At 47.4% G+C, this 14326-nt stretch overlaps 1 protein-coding gene across 1 annotated transcript in view; it reads right to left on the bottom strand.

The window, feature by feature from the left end:
* The window catches only part of C10H22orf39 (chromosome 10 C22orf39 homolog), a 104483-nt gene extending 94268 nt beyond the window's left edge, over nt 1–10215 (bottom strand). Inside the window, exon 1 of the mRNA XM_069620057.1 lies at nt 10081–10215. Coding sequence (XP_069476158.1) covers nt 10081–10107 — 27 coding nt within the window. The 5' untranslated portion in view covers nt 10108–10215. The remainder of the gene's footprint in view (nt 1–10080) is intronic.
* Nucleotides 10216–14326: the final 4111 nt, after the last annotated feature.

The raw sequence follows: 14326 nt of genomic DNA, 5'->3' as shown, positions 1-14326 counted from the left end.
GTTACTGAAAAAAACCACAAGAAAATGCGTTTGATACTTTTTAGGTTCGTTATTGGTTGGTTTCTGGTCTTCCGTTCTCTTGTGTTGTTTACTTTCCACTTATCCGTCTCTATTGGGGATTTTTACACTGATTACACTGTAAGTAGTTGGGCACATGGACCGCAGCCGGGTTGACCCACAGTCACACGAGAACGTGTGCGTAGAGGTGTGCCAGGGATCTCCGTGGCTACTCTGTGTCGTGGTCCGTGCTATCGATGAAAGGTGTCGAGGGCCTGAGGTAAGCGACTTTTGGGGTGTGCAGCTTCAGGATATAATTAGAGGCAGCAAGACGATTTGTTTGTGTGAGACCCGCTTGAGGAAAGCTGAAGTCTGATTGTTGTTACTCGTTGCTCACAGGGGCTAACACACACACAGAGGTGGGGGCCTCGTATGATAGCGCAAGTGGATCAAACGCTAGGAGCCTGCAGCCTCCACCAGCGCTTTTCTAGGCAAAGTCAAGAACGAGGCTGCTCCTTAGCAGTATATCAAAACGTCAGCAAACCTGCACACGCAGAGGTGGCAGCCTCGTGTAATAGTGCAGGTGGATCAAAGGCTTGTAAGCCCGCAGTCTCCACCAGCGCTTTTCTATACAAAGTCAACAACGAAGCTGCTCGTTATCGGAGTGACAACGTACCAAATTCTCTTTTACGATCATACAGCTTGGTAAACTTCGAGTTGAGGATAGTAAAATAAAGGCTGTTGAAAGAGTCCCCGGAGGCGAGTAGAATAAAGGCTGTTGAAAGAGTCCCCGGGAGCGAGGATATTTTCCAAATTGGCGCTTACCTCGCTTAGACTATTCATAGGGTTTCCGTCATTCGTCTGAGTCTGCTCACATGGACAGCAAGCAGTGGTGAGCCTTTGAGGCCGGCCGTGCACAGACTGCCACACTCACGACCACACTCCGCGGACTGATTCTGTTTTTAAAGCTGCAAATCTCCTCCTCCAGGCACCATAGAAAGGGTAGAAAGACTGTTTAGTAAGAGAGTGGGCTGCACAGTGTCATGATTTGCCGTTTCAGCCCTTTCTGGACTACGTGGTCCATAAGACACCGCAACATCCTTTCGAGCATAATTCCAACATGGCCGACGCCAGTGCAAAGGTACTGCTCTAGAGTTTCCACGGATTTGCCATCTCCTAGAAAATAGACGCGCCTCCGCGGCTCTGCGCGCCTCAACGCTTCCTTTCCGAACTTCCGGCAAATGTGTGTCAAACTTTTTCCTCTTCCCTGCGCTATCTCCCTTGTTAGCGCTTACTAACCTTCCAGGTAAATATTGGCTCCATCTGCGCTTGCTGCTTGTGAACCAGTCCTCCACCTCTTCTCGGAGCTCCAATCCCGGGCCATTGTGCACTCGTACCCTACCTGTTAACGGTACGAGTTCCAGTTCCTGCCTGGTTTCCTTCCTCCCGGGACTTCTTACCTGATCCTCCCTGGAGTTCTGAACAACTGCATATCTACAGACGGATACCTACCTGCAAACTGGCGACAGAGGAAGCTCGCCCGTGTTTATACAAAACCTGAGTCATCCGGAAGAAAGAAAAACTCCGACCAAGACTTCAAAGGATAAACAGGTGAGATTCGAGGCACAGTGTGACACAGACAGCCACACTCATGACCACACTCCGCGGCCTGCTCCATGAACTGATTCTGTTTTTAAAGCTACAAATCTCCTCCTCCGGGCACCATAGAAAGGGTAGAAAGACTGGAGTAAGATAGTAGACTGCACAGACTGCCACACTCACGACCACACATGTCCTAATTATTGGATGGACGTTTTGCTAAATTTACATTTATCCTTACTCAATGTCAGACCTGCATTTTTTTAAATATCCACAGCAGCAGACACCAAACCAAAGGGCATGCATCTGCATTGAAATAGACCCTCTGGAGTGATGAATGCTGTAATGTTCCTGGAAGTCGGAGGCAAAACAATCTGGTGATAGGCTAACTTCAAGTTTATACTCCAGACTTTCGCATCTTTAATAGTGCATGACATCTCTGTTATTTTGGATAAAGGATGCCTATAGGGTATTACACAGTCATTCGCAGATCTCAAATCATTGCTAAGTCTCAGCTTGCCGTTGGGCTTATGTACCACTACTATAGGAGAAACCCATTAAAAATATTCCACACTCTATATCATTCCTTTCCCTTTCCATCATTTCTAGTTATTCCTTCACTGCAGATCTGATGGCTAATGGCACTGCTCTCAATTTTTATACAAGCAAAAGAATTGGATTTCATTCAAATCTTGTGCAAGAATCCCTTCAAATTGCCCAACTCTTCTTTAAAAACGTCATGTTGCATCAAACCCTCATGCACTTAATCATTCACACTCTCTACCGCAAAGACTGTCTCTTCTGCATTGGGATCAAGCTTTATTTTCAACCTTTTCTGGTGTGACCAACTTAAAAGTGGATCATTCCCCTTTCTATAAACATAATTAACCCTTGGCTGACCTATCTTTAAACTTCATGACTGCCCAGAACCATATTTCTAATTCAATTATTTTGCCTCCATATGCTACAGGCTTAACATCCACCACATTAAGAGTGGTAGCCCTTTTATCTTTGTCTCAATGCTAGACTTCGGCAGTAAAGCACACTTCGCTCCAGAGTCGATCACCATCCCTACATTCACCCCTTCAATATCAATGGTAGACATGGGCTCATCAATATCAGCATCATCATCTTGAATCATGGCAAAATCATCAGACGTGCCATCAATAAGGCATGTTCACTCTTCCATATCCTCACGCAATTCATCCAAACAGTCAATACTTTCACTCTCCATTCTACAACACGACATGAAATGTCCTTGTTTGTTACATTTCTTGCATAAAGCCTTGATGGCTGGACAGTTATCACTACTTGCAAAATGAAACAAACTGTCACATTCAAAATTAATTTTCCTGTCTTCTTCTCTTTGTGCTTCCCAATTCTCTTTTTCGTACCTTCTTTCTTGATGCCCCGTTTCCTTTTGTCAAATTGCCTTGCCTGTACTGCTAGGATGAACATAACTTGCACATCCGCAGTTTTCTTTGTGTCCGACTCCATTCTCTTTTCTAACTCCTTCACACATCTGTGTGTATGTTCCACTTCCTTTCGCCACTCGAATGACCTCATCAATAGAAGGGGTGATTTTAGACCACAAAGCTTCCCTCACCTTTCCATCACTACACTCCAGCATGAACTGGTCCCGCAGCCTCTCATTTAAAGTGCTACCGAATTCGCATGAGGCTGCCAAACTTCTAAGAGCTGTGATATATTGGCCCACAGATTCCCCATTATGCTGCTTCCTTTTGCCAAAATGATATCTTTCCAGGATAATACTCACAGATTTCTCATAATGTTTACCAAGCAACGTTATACACTTCCCATAGTATGAAAGATTTGTTGACTCTTGGCCATAGTTGCCCAGACAATGCATCAAAAGACACTTCTTTCTTTCACTAGCAAAGTTCAACCCATGCACTGCTAGTACATAGTGTTCAAAACACCTTTTCCAGGGTATGTTGGGCTCCCCTTGAATGGCTAAAAAGTAATTTGGAGGAGGCACACCTTGCATAGCCATATCACTTTAGTGAAGTTGTGAAATATAGCTGCTTTCTAACAAGTAATGTATTATTTATGTATAATATACAGTTTGGATCCTTGAAACCTTTGCCTTTGAGTATTGGAATATATTTGGGAAGTTTTGAAAATTCATTAGAACTTATGCAAAGTGCCACAATAATATGAAAGAGTTGATGCACTCCTAGGCAGACCGTTTGAATGTCACACAGGTAGAAGTTTGACAGAATATATTTTGTCTAAATAGTGGCTTGAAAGCATTTATTTCCACACATTTTGAGAGAGCTATTGTGTTTTTGTTTCCACATACGTTTTAATAGCAATTTCGAACAACATCGTTAAACAACTATCCCCCTGCCCCTAAACCCTATCCGATCTCCGAGTATGCATTCCAAGTCCCCATGGTTGGTCGAAGTCGCTGTCTTTTTCCGTTAACGTCACACGTCTCCCCTTGGGCCCCATCGCCTTGCTCACTCCCTTGCTGGGTTGGAAACTCCCTTTCCCACTCGCATTCACACCATACCCATAAGTTTCATTTTCCTCGGGCACCATGCTCCTCTGGAGTCTCTTTGAAGGAACTTCAGTACCAAGTCCCAGTCCGCTAGGAAGCCCTGGTGTTTCCCCTGAAGCCTGTAGGTTACCCATTCCATTGCTGCAAATTGCCGAATTTTGCTCACCTATTCGTTTTCTGTGGGGAGGTCTTTCAACTTCCGCTTCTGGGCAATCACCAGGGCCCCCGCTAATATCAATATCACGTAAATGTTTTTCTGGGCAATCGAGGATAGGGATTCCAGTGTCTAGTTCATGCCCAAGAGGGATTCCCCCATGTTCCCTGTACACCTCACCCCCATTGTTTCCTCCATCGCTGCCAAGATGAGGTCCCAGTAGGACCTTATTCAGGGGCAGTCCCACCATATATGTTGCCATGTTGCCATCTCGCTGCACTCACTCCAGCAGTCTTTTTTCACTTGCGGGAAATGCTTATTGAAGCCCAGGGGGTGAGGTGCCATTGGAATAGCAATGTGGTCAAGAATTCTTGTATTTGTATCGCTCTTGTTAATTTCTGTATGTTCCCCCAGACCTGTACCCACTCGGGTTCTTCTATCCGTCGGTCCACTGCCTCTTCCTATAAACTTGTGTATCGAATGGGGGCTGCAGCCTCGTTTTGTTTTATGAACCTATAAAGGATTCCCACTAATTTCTTGTCCCCCGCATTTCCCATTAGGAGTTTTTCAAAGGGCGTTAAAGGTCTCAGTGCTGCCCTCTTTGTTTCTAGTTGGAGCACCCAGTGGCGTACTTGTGTGTATTGGTACCCCTCCTTCTCGCCCAGGGAGAAGTCCAGTTTATATTGGTTGAAGTACTTGATTTCCTCGCCTTCAAACATATCTCTTATCTTGAGGAAACCCCCCTGCTCCCATCTAGTAAAACCCCTCCCCTCTACCCCAGGCGTGAATTGTGGGTTAAACCATAGTGGAGTGAAGGGTGATTGAAAAGATGTAGTGCCTGCCCTGGTTATTAGCTCATTCCATGTATCGCACACTAATGCCCCCATCGAGCTTTTGTATACATTTGTGAGCGGTCTCCCCTAGGCTTCCATAAGGCTTTGTCCAGGTGTCCACCAGCTAACGCCTCTTCCATGTGTCTCCACTCCTTGTTTCTATCATTTTTCAGACAGTCCCTGATCAATCTTATTTGGGCCACCTGGTAGTAAGCTCTCCTATCCGGGACCCCGAGGCCCTCTCTATTTCTTGGCATTTGTAACGGGTCCTATTAGTCCATATGAAGTTCCCTAAAATCTTCTGTAAAGTTCTGAAGAAAGGTTTATGGACTTTTATTGGGAGTGCCGTAAAGTAATAAAGGATTTTTGGGAGGATGACAACCTTGACAACATTGATCCTCCCCAGCCAGGAGATTTTAAGGGTGTTCCACCCCTGGAGAAGCTGTTTGATTTGTGTTAATAAGGGCAGATAGTTGTGGTAATACATTGACTCCATGTCTTTGGTGAAGTTTACTCCTAAGTATTTAATCTCAGTGGGCGCCCAGTTGTATTGGAGTGATCTTATTATCTCTCGTTCCTCCCGCCCTTTAGTGTTGGATTAAGGGCTTGCGATTTGGTGGTGTTAATCTTTAGGCCAGCTACTCCTCTGAACTTTCCCAGCTCCCTCCCCAATGCCTACAGTGAACCCACAGGGTCAGTTATAGTCATCAGGAGGTCGTCTGCGAAGGGTGCCACTTTATGGGGTTGCCCCCTGAATGGAACGCCCACTATGTCATCCGCAGCCCTGAGAGCAGCCAGCAGTGACTCCAAGTGGATTGCATAAAGCAGCGTGGAGAGGAGGCAGCCCGGCTTCGTACCCCTGGACACCTTGATGGTCCCTGATAGTTGCCCGTTAATCAAAAGCCAGAGGGATGGGTTGATATAGTTTGCCTTTATCATCGTTAGTAATTTCTCCCCAACCCCCATTTTCTTCATGGTTGCAAACAAACTGCCACTCGACCCGGTTGAACGCTTTCTCAGCGTCTAACGCTACGAGAAGCGCCAGGATCTTTTTTACATTTGCCTTTTTTACTAGGTGTAGGACCCTTCTAATGTTATCTCCAGTTTGTCTCCTGCTTATGAAGCCAGATTGATCAGTTCCAATCAATTTCGGCAGGAGGGGATCTATCCTTGTTGTCAGTACTTTGGTGAATAGTTTTGAAGTTAATCACCACTATCGGCCTATAGGACTTGCAGCTTTTCGAGTCTTTACCTGGTTTTGGCAGGAGGATTACCTTGGCTTCCTCCAGCGATGGAGTTATCTTCCTTTTTATTGCAAATTCATTAAATAGCTGAACTAATGGGGGGATGGGCACCTCACTATAGGTTTTATAGAAGTCAGCCGTGAAGCCACCCAGGCCTGGTGCTTTCTTTATGGGCAACAATCTGATTGCTCTACGTACCTCCTCTGGCGTTATAGGTTGGTCAAGATCCTGTGGGTGGGGAGGCAGATATTGTCTATGTATTTGGCTTGGAACTGTTCTTGGGGATCGTCAGATCTGTATAGATCTGAGTAGAAGTCTGTAAATTACCTTTGTATTGGTGAGTGATCGGAAGAGTCCCCCCCTTACTCAGTTTGACTTTGGTATTGGTTCTATCCCTTTCCTCTTTTCTTAGGAGCCTGGCTAGCATCCTGTCGGGTTTGTTAGCCTTTATGTAGTAATTGTGTTTGAGGTGTAACAGAGCCCGTTCAGCGCTTCTCATCTGCAGCAATTCTAGTTGGCCCCTTATGGCCCTGTATTCCCTCCTGGTCCCTCGACTGGGCCATGCCCCCATTCTAGCCATTACCTGTTTCAATTTCTCTTCTAGTTCCTCCTCCAGCTGCCTCTTCTCCTTGTCCCTCCTGGCTTTGGCTGCAATGAGCCTGCCCCTTATCGTTGCTTTGAAAGCATCCCACCTTAAGATTTGGCTTGTCTCCTCTATGTCTTTTCTTATATCTTCCCTTATTGGGCCCTCTAACTATGTGGGGCGGATATCTCCACCTCCAGATCCCCTGCGCTTGGGCCCTCCTTTTTACCGATATTTTAATGGGCGCGTGGTCTGAAATGGTTATTGCCCCTACGTCCATATCTGTTACTGTGCCCAGCAAACCACGCGAGACCCAAACGTAGTTGATCCTTGATGAGGACCTGTCTACATGGAAGAAAAAAAGTGTACCCCTTTAAGTCGCCCTGCTTTATCTTGTACCTCCTCGGTCAGGCCTTTTATCCTCACATTCGATCTCCTGGACCTGTTCTCCAAGTCTTCAGTCTGAATTTCCACGATGTGGGTGGCTGTGGCCAGTTTCTTCAGTAGATCCTCCGTTTTCATTGCATCCTCAGCTAGTTCCTGCAGGGCTGTTTCATTAATGTCAGCTCTTTCCTCCAGTTTGCTGATGTCGCCCCTCACCTCTTGGAGGGAGGTGGCCCAGTCCTCTCTGATCCTGTCCAGCTGGCTCTCCACTTTGCCTGAGATATTTTTTCCAAAGTCTTGGAAGAGTTTCCTGAGGATGTCCTCTGTTATAGGTTGGCCCGGGCGCGCCCCTTCTTTTTCCGGGTCCCTGTCCTGGCTCTCCGAAGGCCCTTTGTCCTCGGTCTGGGCATCCCCTTCCTTTCTCCAGATTCTCTGGATGGGGCCCTCCTGTGCTCTTTTTGGGCCCTTTAGGACGGCCTGAGGGTCCTTGCCCTTGTTCTTAGACATTTTCCCTGGTTCTGGACTCTGGATCGCTGCCACCCCTGTAGCCAGGGGTTTCCCTGAGTGAGGGCCCTTTCCTCACTGCGCCTGGGGTGTTCCAGACCGTGCCAGTCCTTACTGCTCTTGACTCCCCCTGGTAGTGCTTGGATGCTTTCGGCTCTCTGGTCCCAGGATGGGGGAAGGGAGGAGACTATTCCTTGCTCCACCCTTGGTTGTGGCCTTCCATGGTGTGGGGTCTTGAATTGGGCCTCCTCTGGCCCGTGGGGCTAGAGGCTCTTTATTCCACCCCGGCACTGGTGTTGCAGGCCGGACTCTTCCATGTGGTGTGGCGCCTGAACCCCAGAGGGATCCTCCGGGCAGCAGTGGGCTGTCAGGCGTTTCTGGTCTACCAAGTTAGTGAGATCGGTATGTGCTCCTGGGGCCGCAGCCTCCCCCCCGGGGGATCTCTCTCCTCTTCCCCTGTGGTGGGCCCCTTTCCTGGGGGGACCTCTTGCCCTCCTGCCGCCTTCTTGCTGCTATGAGAGCCGAGGGACTCTGCTCTCCTGCTCGCTCCTGGGCCGGTTATTTGGCTGCCTCTGCCTTGCTCCCCCGCTCCGGCACTTTTGCCGCGCCCAGGGGCCGGAGCCGAGGGGGCGCTGCGCTCTCCTGGTCTGCAGCAAACCGGGCCTTCTTCCTGCTGCGCTTCCTGCACAGAGGGCTCCCCCTCAGCCCCCATGGGGATCAGCCTCCCTCCGGGGTCTATTCCCTGCTCCCGGCCATCCTCACACACCTTGGCCAGGGGCTCGATGCCGTCCTCCTCTCTTTTGCCCCTTTGTGTTTGGCGGGTGGCTCCCAATAGGACCCTCAGAGAGCGCCCTCAGCTCGGTCGGGCCTGGGCGTGCACTGCCCGGAGCCGCCACCTTGACGTTACCTCGCTCACGCTGTGCTCTGCTTTCCACCCGCTGTGCCTTACAAGCGCTGTGGCTTCACGCACAGGAATGGCAAGACTTTCCAAAAAGTTGAAATGACCCGCTAATGGCATGGGGTGCGAAATCCTTCCCTCATTTGTAATCTGTCACCCGTTTGAGCCACAAGGATTGCAATAGGCGCAGTCTCTTTGCATCAATGTAAAACAAAAGCACAGCTCACCTTCTCTCTGCCAGAGTGCAACCACAGAATGTAAGAGCTCTGATCAGGATCTGACCACATCGATATATGATATTGCATTTGTAATGCGCTCTATACACAATTGTTGCAGGTGTCCATGAAGTGACAGTGCAGGGCAGGCACAATAGAGCAGGATCGGACAGCACAGGCTTCGCGTGGGTCCTCACAACCACATCTACTCAGTGGGGTTTCTGCGCTGAACCTCGTCACCAGAGAAATAATCCGTGGGACAGGCAAGTGGTTTAAGTCTTCTTTATTTAGGAGCATATGTACATCCCACCGGCTTTTTCTCTGGTCTTCCCTTAACTGCCTTTCACTCCTGCATCTTTCCTACCACGTTCCACATTCTATGTTATCACACTACATAATGGCGAATGCTACACACACACACCTTAGGCAAAAGACAAGAGACTAGTAAAGCAAAGGAGATCTGTAGAATCCGCATTGCATGTAATCTACCCACTGTGTCGCATGAGGAAGCCAAGAGCCGCGTGTGGCACATTGAGAATTTCTAGCAAAGAGCAAGGGAATGAGCAGACGAGGTGCACAGGTTTGGGCTCTTGCTCCTACAGTGATCCCTACCCTAGGAATGCTCTACCAAACCAATCAACCTCAACCCACATTGTACTAATAAATAATTTAACCAGACCCAAGCCTCCCATATTTTCCTGCCCAGTGAGGTCCACAAAACACTGTGTGGATCTCATTAACACAAATGTGAAAATGGTGTTCGTTTATGGCTTAAATAAGTTCATCTTTAAATGAAAGTTAGTTGAGGGAATAGGGGGTAAATGAAGAGATATGTGTACTCATTTTCACACACTATCAACATTTCAAAGCCAAACATCTGGGACCACGAGCTCAAAAGCGTTGCCCTAAATTAAACATATATGCCTCAGCAATCCAAGTCCATGAGACGATCTAACGGGTTCCAAAGTAGGGGTTGGGGGCGTGCCCTTATCAGGCTGGGCGGCAGCGAGTGCAGCCAACCCTCCCCGCTTTGCCCTGAGAATCAAACACAGCACCCCTAGATAACCTGACATTAGAATGCAACCTTCTCCCTCCTTCGCACGCCTCCTCCGTGTCTTATTTCTATGTCCATGACACTGACTCACCCTCCAGTCTCCACCTTGGTCATCCATTCTCTCTGGGCAACTGGTTCACATTAGAAAAACGGACCTATCAATGCGTTCTGTCACGTGGCTACAAGTCGGGTCACCTGACGATACAAGGAGTTTGAAATGTTTGCTACATGTTAACGAGGGGAAAGGCAGGTCTAGCGCGAGAGCTGAAGCACGCACGCACGCACGCACGCAAGCACGCACGCAAGCAAGGACGGCAATTTCTCCGCGAGCGCGAGGGACGTAGACAGCTCCCTGCAATCGACACTGGTGGATTTGCCCTTTTCTTTTGGCATTTGGGCTTCTGCTCATAGATACCAACTTTTCACAGTGGGCCAAGGGTCATTTTCGCACGCCAAACGTGGATAATTTGCAAAGCTCCACCCAGCTCATTAAAATTACAAAGTGATCTGTGAATCCCCCACATTGAGCGCTGTTGTTGGCTGTTGCATTACAAACAAACCCTGCTCAAAGTGACTTTTGTTCTCCTTTTTTGTAATAATATTGTAGATATCTGTATTTGCCCCAGTAGGGGGGAAGGGGATAGTTGAATGATTTGTAATTAGTTTGATATGGGCTGGCCTCAGCAGTGGCATTGCCCCAGGCAGTGAAACAAAAAAATGGCACCCTTGCACGCCCCTGGTCAGTGGTGGAGGGGAGGGTTGGGGGCGTCAATGTCAGCACAAGAGCGGGGCACATTTGATTTCAAAGGGTGCCTGCCACGCCTTCTCCCGTGGCCTTAGGCTGGCCCTGAGTTTGATAGAGCTTACATGCCAACCCTTCCAAATAGAAAAATCGGGCTATTTTTTACTTTCTCCTGCCTAAAATAATGATAAATCCAATGCAATCCTATTGGAAAAATAAATTTTCCCCCGAATGCTGTTGTGAAATCTCCCTCTCGGGGGCTCCCGAATGTTGGCATGTCTGGGAGAGTACTTCTGCATCACTCGGCTGAAGTGTGTACTACATTGTACTTTTGAGTTACCCTTGAGTAGGCTTTTGTCATGTCCAGAAAAGCAATAGCGATTGCCCTTGTTATGTGGGAGGGCTGGGGGATGGCATGGAGGGAAGTGATGCAAGGGAAGAGGAGGAGATAAAGATTTGATTGAAGCCAACTCTGACCCACTGCGTTTTATTGTTTGGTCTTCGCCGTCCGTGAAACTGGCGACTAGACTGGGAGTGCTGACACCGCTTACTGGAGTGGTAGCGCTGGGGCCGGCAGCTCTCCTAATTACACAGCCGTTGATGGACCGGCTCAGTGCGATGGATCAAGAATGCTTGCAGCAGCAGAATATGACCACCTGCCAGAACTAGAAAGGAAGCCGAGGACCTCCTCTCTCCCTCAACATTGTCCTCGACCGGGTAGACCGCATCATGGAGGAGGAGGAGACATGCACCAGAGCAGAGCGTACTGTGAGCGAGGAAGAAAAAACCTGTGAGATCACACCGTCTCGCTCAACCCTAGTAGCGACATCACCCACCCGTGTACGGGTGGGCAAATTCTGAAGCAATAAATAAGTACCTTAGGATACAATGTTAAGATATCCAAGAAGATAAATACATAAACCATGCTCCATCCACGCTGAGGTGCAATCAATAAATAAGTGCACCAGCTACAAAACATGTCTGACCAAAAACCGTCATCAGACCGACCGCAGGGCTTAGGCGGGCGCCCACAGCACACAATGGACATGTTTCCCATACACACACCACTCTTCTTCGGCCTGACAGACACCACGTATCTAGGGCCCAGATAGGCCCGGTGGATATAAGAGTTTGAGGTATACCTAGATGCACTAGGACCCCAAGAGACTTGAAGGCCTCCTCATCCTGACAGCAGGACCAGGTGTCAGAGATATTATATTTTAGATGCCCGAATACACCATCAACACATACCCTGATTTAAAGTTGTGCCTAAATGAACACTTTACCATTCACAAAAACGTGAATTATGAGCGCCTCATGTTTCACACAACAATGCAATTCCATGGGTAGGCAACGGACAATTTCGTCACAAGATTATGTACAAGAGTAAAACACTGTGATTTTCATCTATACTCAAATGAGGAAGCTATCAAATCTCAAGTCATAGCAGGGTGCACATCACTAACATTAATAAGAAATGATTGCAGAACCAGCACACTCTGCGCGAAATTCTCACATTAGCAAGAACCATGGCAGTCGACTTAGAGGTCTCCACGATGGAGAAACTCAAGATAGCAACTACCCCGCCCAAATCAGGAGAGACAATCCACAATATTGCTTCACAACTGCTGCCACAAAGATTAGAGAGCTGAGGAAAACAACAATGCTATAGAATAATAATAAATAATTAATAATAATAATTTGGCATTTATATAGCGCTACAAACCCTGAGGTATCTGAGCGTTGCTTATTATTACCCACGGTGTGTGGCGCTCATTTATCGACCTCGGAAGGATGAAAGGCTGAGTTTGGCCCCGCCGGGATTCGAACCTGTGTTAGCAAGCTCTGCACCGATGTCAAAGCAAGCATTCTACTTGCTGTGTCAAGGGGATATGACGCAAGTTAAAGGACAGACATACAACTTCCTCATAGACTGAGGTGCTACAGTAAATGTAATGTCAGAAACAGAGTTCCAGAAGTTACATTTTGCCCCAAACTTAAAAAGGCACATGCTGACATTTACGCATATAGAGCAAAACATCCCCTCAAATGAAGGGGGTTTTCACTGTGGAGTGCACATTAACCGACAAATCAGACCACATATCAATTCATGTCACAGAAGCAGCATGCAAATGCATCTTAAGCTTCAAGTCCGCTATACAGATGGGCCTCATCCACAGATTATACCCATAAATGGTAGGTCAATAGATTACAATGGCTTCAAAAATGGAAGCTACACTCCCCTCAATCTTCAAAGTGAGAATTCTAAAATTTCAATCACCTAGGCCGCCTTCAATAAACACACCAGTAAGTGGGTTCAATAATCATTTATTCCAATCATTAGATCTTTTGCGAAAGGGCTGACTCCAACACACCGCCAGAGAGGTTGTGCCAAAATGAGCTGCTGATGTTACAAACTCAGGGCCTTTTATAGCAAAAACTAACATGGAGTCCTATGACTGACAAAACAGGATACCCATACTTATTTGCAATTTCCTGCCAGAAATACTTTGGCTATTTTCCCAGCAAGGAGTACAAAGACCGGACAGGGACTGTCTTTACATATATTCCAGGAAAATGCACGGATGTCAAACAAAGGCTGTTTTTACATACATTCCAGAGGAAGCGCACAGATGGCAAACAACGGCAGTATATATTTATATTGCAGGATGGCGCACAGATGCCGGAAAAATATTGTTTTTCACATGCATTCCAGGAAGGAGCAAATGTCAAACAGAGACAGCTTATACATACATTGCAGGAAGGAATGCAGATGTCGGACAAGAACTGTTTATGCATACATTACAAGAAGGAGCACAAAGGCTACACAGACTGTTTTCGCACATGTTGCAGGAAGAGACATGAAGCCTGGGCATTGTGGGTAAGAATGCAAAGAGGCCGACCAGAGACTGTTTTTGGATACATTTCAGGAAAAGCAAACAAAGACCGGAACTTGGCTGTCAACAGTAATATAATATACAATTATTTACACACAATGTCCAATTACCCTAATAATGACCCTAACAGTGGTGTCCGTTTATGCGCTATGTCTCAAGGGTTGTACAGTATAACCCGTCCTGCTGTCACCTCTTCCGGCACCTTTCTTGACATGTCTCAGTGAGGCTACTTCCTTACCTTTAAGGGGCTGTTGAGGCCATTTCATCTGTATCTCTTGGTGGAGCTACTTCCTTACCCTTAAGGGGCTGTTGAGGCCACTTCATCTGTATTCTCAATTATCCTGGTTCGCTCCGACCATTTACCAAGTCCGTCTCTCAGCCAGGTGTCAGAGTTCAAACATAGATAATCAATGCAGTTTCCTAGGGCGTAGGTTGTACCTTGAAGTGTCATCTGTTGGCTCGGGTGAAAAATGGTCTGTGTCCTTGGTGGGGTGGACTATCTGAGGTGGGGAACGCTTAATTTGGTTTGGGTGTATCCATGTTTTATGTCGGTAACTTTCACTGCTGTCTGTGTTGCCAATAGGACCAGATAAGGTCCGTTCCAACGGGCCTGCAAGCAGTTGGTTCGATCAAAGCTTTTGATCAGAACATATTCTCCCAGCTTGACGGTTTGGCCCACTCCCACTAGGACTGCTGGA

The sequence above is a fragment of the Ambystoma mexicanum genome, chromosome 10 (assembly GCF_040938575.1).
Source record: "Ambystoma mexicanum isolate Mex_15411 chromosome 10, UKY_AmexF1_1, whole genome shotgun sequence".
NCBI lineage: Eukaryota > Metazoa > Chordata > Amphibia > Caudata > Ambystomatidae > Ambystoma > Ambystoma mexicanum.
The sequence above is the reverse complement of the archived record's forward strand: the minus strand, read 5'-3'. Positions and strand labels throughout refer to the sequence as shown.